Consider the following 9250-nt stretch of genomic DNA (forward strand, 5'->3'; position numbering starts at 1 on the left):
TCCGAGGCAGAAAGATCGCCGAGTCCGTCAAACGTCGGGATATCACCGCGTTGCCCCATGTTGCCAAATGCGGCGATCTACGTCTCCGAAAGCTATTTTCCGCTGCAGCGACGAACGTCCGTCGGGATTTATGCGGGGCCAGGACTTACGATTCCGTCGACCGCCACGCCGTTCCACGCTAGCGGTTTACGTGCTTCGCAAACCGCATTCAGCGTTATCGCGGGGCCTTTTGCGAATCGATCGCAAGACGCGATCTAATCAATTTACGTCACTGGAACTTCGTTAGCGACGGTAAAATTTTGCTGCGCTGAATTTTCACCTTCGGAAATTTTATCTCTACTCACCGATGAGTAACATACTCCAAATCCAAGTGTGTAATATTTCATGTATTTATATGTGATCTACTTTTCGCATTTCAACGAACAGAAAACAGTTTTGGTTTTAATGTATAATAGATCTCGGTATGCGACGTATAAAGAAGAGTAGTTTTACTTTCAATATTAGTTGCTCATGTATTCAATTTGTTTCCACACTGTTAATTTATTTTAAATTATAATTGGGCTGAAAAAATAGTGTAGTTGAAATGTCCCATGTATTGTATATTAATGAATAAGTAGTTTCAATCTCTTCTTGACGTTTTGAATAAACTAGTTTTAACCTTTGACCTAATTATTTGTTTAATGTTTCTATCATTGCAATTCCGGGCTAGAAAATTGATATTGCTGTATGTAATTTAGTCTCTCGTGCAAAAATAGCACTATATTTTATGTTTAAATGTAAATCCACTTCTGTATACAGTATAGCGGGTTACTTTTACAGGAAAACTAAATCATTCGTATATATGAAATCACACTTATGACACACTTGAATATGCAGTGTAGCTGCATCAATCAAATCCAAGATCATTGAGCTTTGTTACGTCATAATCGTCGCAATTTTGTCATTAACTACCGCACGTAACGAAATGCCGGCACAATTCACGGCTCGTGATTGAAGATCTAATTAAATCTATGCTCTCCGTATTAAATATCGTGTGCGCATAAACATGAAAGGAAAGAGGGATGACGACTTTATTTCGTTGGATCTCTCGCGCATCGTTGTACGGATTAAATGTCTTGAAGCAAATGCATTAATACGAGCGATAACGCAGCGGATTTTAATGCAGGCGTTTACATGGGCCATTTTAGCTCCGGAGGCTCGCTCAAATATACGTGCTTACCAGCAGTTTTAGCATCCGACTTAACAGGACGTAATTTTCCGCAACGGCAACGTAATGACGCGTATATAAAACGACACTAACCCCGTACGCTCATCATATCGTTCATATATTCTCTTTATGATGAGACGACATCGCTAAACTCGTACTGCTAAAAATAAACGATAATGCGCGGTCCCCTCGTAACGTAAATTGTGATTAGGACTCGAAGGAAATATTTAAAATTACGCGTTCAGCTTTAGTGATTGCCTAATTCTCAGTTCTATGAAATTAACTTTGTAGATTAACTTTAAATCTCGGCCAACTTGCTCCTCATTTTTTTTTTCTAGTTCTAAAAGTTAGAGAAAGCGAAGTTGAACGTACTCTCTAAAACTTTTAGAGTGAGTCTCACTCCGAAGAGTGAAATCTCACTCTTACAGATTGAAAATTGAGCCACTCTTTTTTAGGACTGGCTCAATTTTCATTCTTTAAAATGAGATTCCATTCCGAACAATTTAGAGAGTAGATTAAAGTTAATCTACAATAATGGAAACAAACGTAAAACGATGTTGATATTAATGCAATTTATATTTTCATTAAAGTTATGGTATATCGCTAAGCAATTTATCTTTCTCTCCGCATGGCTAAAGTTTCTGTAAAACTTTAGAAATAAAACAATATCACGTTTTATTTCTGTGCATTAATTTCTTCGTATGTTCGAAATATAAACACTTTACACATATTCATCCCTTGAGAAGTGCCGATGATCACTAACATTTAAATATAAATAATCCAGTGATATATGTATTATAATATATATAACATTCATATATTTTACAATTTTTTTCAACGGATTATTATTGGACGCTCATCATATTTTCTCATTAACGTAATTTACTTAATGCCTTTTGAAAATTAAAAGCACGATTGCACTGTCTCTTCCTATCTCTTATCGCACGTCGAGTGCGCTCACTTGCAAAGGCTACCGAACAATTGTTCCTGCACATTCTTGCATCTTCTCTGCTATCCTTCAGAAGCACTGCGCATCTCTATTCTCGTACAATTTACATTACGTAAATAAATATCGCGAAAACTTTTAATTGGCGATCCAGTTTCCTCAAAGTTGAACTTCGACACTTCGACAATTGCTCACCGCTCATTCTTACCGCTCATTTTCTTTCCCTATACAATAAAGATAAAAGTGCACGAGAGTATCTGAAACAATTAATGCATGCACATCTAGCACGTATCGAGTATATACGCAGAAACCATTCAATCTTTTACGACGTCATCCACACGCAATCATATTGAAACGTTTTTTTTTTTCAAAACGCCGCGGACACGTGGAGACGTCGTGCTCGCCTGTTGTTCTCATTTCACGTCTTGCCTCCCTTGCGTGAGGAGCAAGCGACCCCCAGGCGTACGGGGATAACGCCCGTGGATCGTTTCACTCGTCAGACATGCTGCATCCTTTGTCTCATCATTTATCATCTCATGATTCACGGCCGGTGCGAGCGAGTAACGAGGTTTGGTCGCGCGCGTAGAGGGAAGGTCCCTGAATAATAGAGTACATCCCTGACCCGCCCCGTTAGCGATATTAAAACTTGATTTCGGTCACCTTGCAAAAATGTTGGAAAATCGTTAGAAAAGGTTTCTCGGATTCCCTTTCGAAATAAAAGTTTCACAAACGTATAACGTGAGTGTCCCTTCTTAGACGTCTCCTCATACACGTGACTGAAATCTGAAATATTCTCAAGCGCGGAGTGTCCGATGTGAGTTATTAAATTCCTTCCCGAATGAACGTCTCTCGCGATTTGAAATGAAATTAGACGAATGCTCGCACCGGCTTTATATTCGTTCGTTACGATCCCTCGTTTATGTTGAGTGTTGGTGTTGGTGCAAGGGGCAGGAGACACCGATATACATATGGTACGAGTCGTATCCGACCCACAGTGGCGAGGGATACGAGGGTCGTGTCTCGAGGGTGAGCGAGAATTCGCCGTACGGCCAGGCCAGCCTCAATCTGACGAATATCCGCGAGAGCGATCAAGGATGGTACAAGTGCAAGGTCGTCTTCCTCAACAGGTCGCCCAACGGTCACAAGAACGGTACCTGGTTTCATCTAGACGTCCACGGTAAGTAGTCTCAGTTGTTCTCACGTGTTTTCTAAAATTCCAACAATTGCGAATGCAACTCGCGGCAGCGAGTGTCTTTAGTATTTAGGGATTAACATGAAGCGCGGGACGATGTAATCTCTTCTTGACACACTCGAGTTTGCATTGCTGTGAAATGAGCAGTGGAAAGTACAAATGAAAAGTTACTTTCATGTTATATGGAACTTGATGGAAAAAAAGAACTTGGTATTCGCGTAAAATTGTCTGCTAGTAATAAAAGTTATATCCACTATGTGCTAAACGCGCTCTTAGCAGAAGCTTTTATGTCCAGCTTATATAACATGAAATTACGTTATTTCTGCTTCGAATAGCCTCGTTAATATCACTTTGAACTTAAGAAGATTTTACGACTTCGGCTAATGCAGTTTTATAACACTTGCAAGAAGTTAACCGCGTAAGTTAGGACCACGTTTGAATAATTCGGTGAATTTGCAAGTTTTCATAATTTGCTGAAAAAGAAATGTATATAATATACGAAAAATATACCTTCACACATTTTATATCTAATTATATATTATTTTATTATTACAATTATCTTAATAATATTTTACCAATATTGTTAATATTTTTAATGTAGTTAATAATACGAGTTACGTATGTTTCTCTGTTTCACATTTATTATTAATAGTAATTTTATTTAAATAAATTAAATTAATAATATTTGTGATTCCAAGAATAAATCCAATACCTATATGAGCCGTGGTTGGTGTGTAAATTATGTATTCATAACGTGATATAATTCGCAACTAATTGGGATGTACTTATTAAACGAAATTCAAGTAAATGTAAATATTTCGACTCTGAATTTGAGATCCTTGTCAGTACGGAAGTCAAGTATAAACTACTAATTATTCATACTTGACTTCCACTGAAAAGGACTTAAATCCAAAGCCGAAATGTTCGCGTTTATTTTAACTTTATTTGGTAAGTACATTCCAATTAGTTGCAAATTATATATATATATATCTTATCATGCTATGAATACATAATTTATTCACCGCGAAGGCCTACATAGGTATTTTATTTGTACTGGATTTATTCTTTTGGAGTCACCAAAAATGCTACTAATTTATTTTAACAAAATTAGTAAAAATAAAACACAGAAAAACATATCTTAGGCATTTTGTTTGTGCTAATTCTATTATGCTCTCTCGAGCATAAAATTATCTAAATTTACTTGTATTCAAGTAAGAATACGCGTGTGTATATTAACGTTTGATAATGAAAACTGATCTCATCGAGAAACACGCATCGATCGGGAGAAAGAAACGCGTTCGCGCATTGTTGGAGAACACATGAAATTCCGGAATATCCTCCTTTCGCACTTGGTTAAACACATCAACTAGTATAGTACGCGAAAGTATTCCTTTTTCTGTCGCCCGCGTTCCTTCTCATCCCAACCGCGTTTCCGAGCTTACCTCGTCGACGTGACTTTCTGTCAAGAGAAGGAAAGCACGCGGATCATAAAAGACGCTTCGGAAAGAACCGCCGCCACTGCTGTCGGTTCTCCGATGCGTCTCGATGCGAATTGTACATTCAGCAAACACTGTGCAACCACGCCCCGTCGTGCTCCCGTTCCCGAAGTTCGCGCGTCGTGGAAGAAGTTATGTTTCTTGCTTGCTCAGCGCGCAGCTCGAACTTAGATCTTCTTCCGGAGTTCTTCGCCGTGCCCTTCATCGCTTCGACGAAATCCCCCGAGGAACGGCGTCCCTGCTTACGGCGAATAAAATGGTAAGGAGAATCGCAAAAAAGATTGTGTTACTGGACGGGAAATGGAAGAAGAGGGGAAGAAGAAAAAAAATGAAGAAAAGGATGGGAGAAAGGAGGAAGAAACTTATTGCTGCGTTTCGCTCGGCTATAAACGACGAAGGGATGGAAGGAAGAGAAACATTTAGACGGCTTGGGAAGGATGTATCGCGTGGTTCTTCTTTTTTTTTCCTCGTCACACCTCATCCACCCTTTTCCCCGTTTCGTTCTGCTCCGCTTATTCCCTATTTTCCCTGTTCGCAGCTTTTGTTCTGTGTCAAGCTTTCGGTCACACTCGACAATAACAACAACGAAGGCGACGACGACGACGGCAATGATGATAGATCCGTAAACGACATCAAAAGGAAAAGTATCCTCGAGGCATCCGGAAGACGCTTAAGGTCCCTTTATACTTTGTAGCTTGCTCCATTCGGTCGCTTGCTCGCGTTAAAATCATAAACCGTCGCGTCCCATCGTGTCACTTCACTCCCCTTTTTCTTTTTCCGCTTTCCTCATCTCCGCGCTACTGTATCTCCCGCGAAGCGTCGCTCTCGAAATTAAAATTCCTCGTCTTCGAATAACGACGAAGCAAGCAGACGGTGCACAGTAGCGGACAATATCCTGGAAAAACAGAACAGAGAGAAAGAGAGCGGCCCCGAACGGCAGCAATTCGAAAGAAACTGTACGCGAAAGCGTACAGCTTCTGCAGAAATATTTACTTGAGCCCTTTCCGATTCTACCGGATTTCTTGCGCGTACGTCATTAAAATTTTTCCAACGGAACAATTTTGTCTCGCGGACAAGAAAGGGAATATCGCTCGGAGGATGGTTTTCTTAACCATTACGCCGTGGAAAATTTACATTATTTCAATCACCCGTTTTTCCTCGTTTTCCATTCTCGACCGCTCCCGTATTCCCTCGTCCGAAATTGTCGATCTTATACGGTACGTCTTAAGACGAGAGAAAACACTCTTTTGCGTGACCGTTCGGTCGCGAACAACGAACCATTGTGATTTCTCCAGGATGAAAAGAGGATGGACCAGGATAAAAACGCGGACGGAACTTTCTCGAGGAACATTTTCTAAACGTTCACCTCCTCTGCTCGGACTTGATTGTTCTTCTAACGTCATTTACCCGCGGCCATTTTCCGTCCTGAAAGTGCCAAGCGTCGTCGTCCTCACTTACAAAAAGATAAACGGCTTACATTTTTTTTTTGCGAAGCTTCGTTCTCTGCGAGAACTACGTTACTGGGTCGTGAAAATAATCGGGGATGCAGGAGAAATGGTTTTACTCGAGTTGTATGTAGAGATCAGTCGCGATTCGCGCCGCGCTCTGCAGAGTTCACATTGTAGTCGTAACAACGCGACAAGATACAGTTGTATTGAATCATATCTAATCATTTGAAATTTCGCCTCTATTGTTCGCAGCGCCACCCAGATTCAGCATAACGCCGGATGATATGATATATGTGAATCTGGGCGATGCGATAATACTCAACTGCCAGGCTGAGGGTACTCCGACGCCAGAGATCCTTTGGTACAAGGACGCGTCTCCGGTTGAGCCCAACGGCCGAGACGTCGGGATATTCAACGACGGGACGGAGCTCAGGCTCTCGACGATCAAGAACGACGATATCGGCGATTACACCTGCATCGCCAGGAACGGAGAGGGCCAGATCAGCCACACCGCGCGCGTCATCATCGCCGGTGAGACTTTTCATTCACAGCTTTTGTTAGAATGTTAGGGAAAATCCCCCCTCGCGGGACTGCAATTTCGTCGCGAAGTTGAGCAATAAATTATCCGTTCGGGAGCAGCGAAAGACACGATTACGTTCGACAGGCAACCGAGCCTTATCGAGTGTGAGAGATAAAACTTTTTTAATTTAAGTCTCACTGTCAGTCAGAAATATATTTTGCCCGGCGAAGATCTGGAAATAGAGCGCCAGGCACGAGGATGGGTATCGCGGGATTATGAAAATTTCCATGTTTTTTTTTTTAAATAAGTTTAAACTTACGATGATGAAGCCGCGTGATGTAATAAATAAATTTGCATGATTATCCGTGTACCCGTGCGCTTCGCGATAATGATAATCTTTCCTTCTTCGTTATATTTTTAATTTCTTGAAAATATTTTCGTCAGAAGTCACATATTCGACGCATTCTCATTTAGAAGATCTCTAATTCCTGAAAAATCCCTCACAAAATTCCCGGCGTGATTTTATCAACGCGAGTCACGAGCGGCGTCTATCTCGCGGTTTTGCCGCGGCGAATAACAATTGCTTTTTTCCGTCGGCCCCCCCGGGCTAATATCTCGCGGAAAACGTTAACATGCGCGCTGTTAAGTATTACTGGCTGACAGCAGCGTGTTACCAGTCACTGCAGTGCGGCCGCTTAATCCAGTCGGTCCAGTGGCTGCGACAAAAACCATCGTAGCAGCTTTCGTTTTAGAGTCTCGTGTTAAACGAGCGAACTATACCGCGGTACGGTGTGACTATCGGAATAATTAACTCTTAATATACCTACACGATTGAATCATTCGTGTCCTGTGTATTGTTTTTTTTTTTTTTTATACTAGGAACATTTGGTTGAATAAATTCTATCTTTTCCTTTTTTAAATACATAACTTTATAAATATTTTCTAAAGATATTAAAGTATATACGTGAGAGAAATACTTCATAATTTTTCTATCTTTACAAAAAGTAATAAAACCTCGAACACGAACGATCTATCTCGTGTGTTGTAGTAAAGAACAGAAATATCATCGTGTATACCAAGGGTTAAAGAACCGTCTGGCCGTGGGGTTTGCTTCTTCTTCGGAGTTGACGGGAAACATAAAAAGTCCATCCCAGTTGCTCCTAGAAATATCTTAATCAATCACCTGTCCGTCACAACTGCCGATTTGATCGCTGTATACACGAATACTTACTGACTCAGGAAGATCGGATCACGTCTGTAGATTGTCAGCCTGTTAAGTGCTCGTTTTGTTCTGGCAATTAAATGCCTATTTTTCATAGCCATAAATTAGATGCGTAATTAAAATATAATTAAGGAATATTTCATAAAAGTTTCGCCTCTATCCGGCGAAGGAAAGGGGTGGGATTTGAGAGCGCCTAGGTATATAACGCCAGTAAACTAATTAAAGAAGAAGATACTTTGTACCGAAGGTAATAAGAAGGCGAATCTTTTTAACTTTGTTTTTATCGAACATAAATATAAAGTCGATTGATTAGTTTGCCGACAACGAAACGCTGCGGCGTACTTTCTTCTTAAAACTAATTTAATATGAAACACGCGATGTATATATATGTATATATATTTATATATGCTTATATATAGTAAGCACGCTTTAATATACTTCCGAAAATTGCCTCGACATGGCAGCGCGATTAATTATCCGCGATCGGCACCCGAAGAGAATAATGCAAAATACGGCTGCCTGCCAAGCCGATAATTAATAAACAGCAAACTGCCGTAGTAATTATCGAACGCGCCGTTATCAGAAACAGATATCCCTCGGTAATCAGCGATCAGCTGAACACCGGTAATGCAATTCCAATAACCTGCATGCTAGAAAATATCTTAAACCGAGCGCGGTCGGTTCTCTCTCCGCTAGTTTTGTTATTTATCGATCGGTCTGTACCTAAGCTGTTCTCTTTCTCACACACACACACACACACACACACACACACTCTCTCTCTCTCTCTCTCTCTCTCTCTCTCTCTCTCTCTCTCTCTCTCTCCTACTTCAATTTTGCTTGATGCGCAATCGAAAACGAATTTTCACGGGCAGGTAGCTCTCAGTCGATTGCGTCTTCGCGATACATTCGATAAATTTGACGTACTCCACGCAAGCTTCAAACGGAATAACAAACGGCTCACAAATGATTTCGCAAAAGTTTTCATAGTCATCTCATGGGAGATACGTCGAGATCTAAAATATGACCGAACTGCAAGTCCACTTGATTGGTTCCTTGATTTTGAAGTACCAAAACGCTCGTAAAACTGACCGATACATTTTGCTACATGAGCAGCGCGCTTGCAGCTTGCATTAATTGCGACTACTTCGACGTCAAGTGTCTGAAAAATACGATAAGTCTGATAAATACGTCTTTGCTTCCAACAAGCTAATGCGCATGA

The 9250-nt window shown here is 40.7% G+C and overlaps 1 protein-coding gene across 11 annotated transcripts in view; it reads left to right on the plus strand.

Moving 5' to 3' along the window:
• The window catches only part of LOC108756801 (protein turtle-like), a 264529-nt gene that overhangs the window by 230238 nt on the left and 25041 nt on the right, over positions 1-9250 (plus strand). For 10 of the 11 annotated variants that reach the window (XM_018500862.1, XM_018500859.1, XM_018500863.1 and 7 more), the window contains 2 exons: positions 3105-3330; positions 6542-6820. In XM_018500862.1, coding sequence (XP_018356364.1) covers positions 3105-3330; positions 6542-6820 — 505 coding nt within the window. Of the gene's footprint in view, positions 1-3098; positions 3331-6541; positions 6821-9250 lie in introns of all 11 variants that reach the window. The other variant, XM_018500860.1, reaches the window with a different exon arrangement.

The sequence above is a fragment of the Trachymyrmex septentrionalis genome, unplaced genomic scaffold (assembly GCF_001594115.1).
Source record: "Trachymyrmex septentrionalis isolate Tsep2-gDNA-1 unplaced genomic scaffold, Tsep1.0 scaffold13, whole genome shotgun sequence".
In the NCBI taxonomy this organism is placed as follows: Eukaryota; Metazoa; Arthropoda; class Insecta; order Hymenoptera; family Formicidae; genus Trachymyrmex; species Trachymyrmex septentrionalis.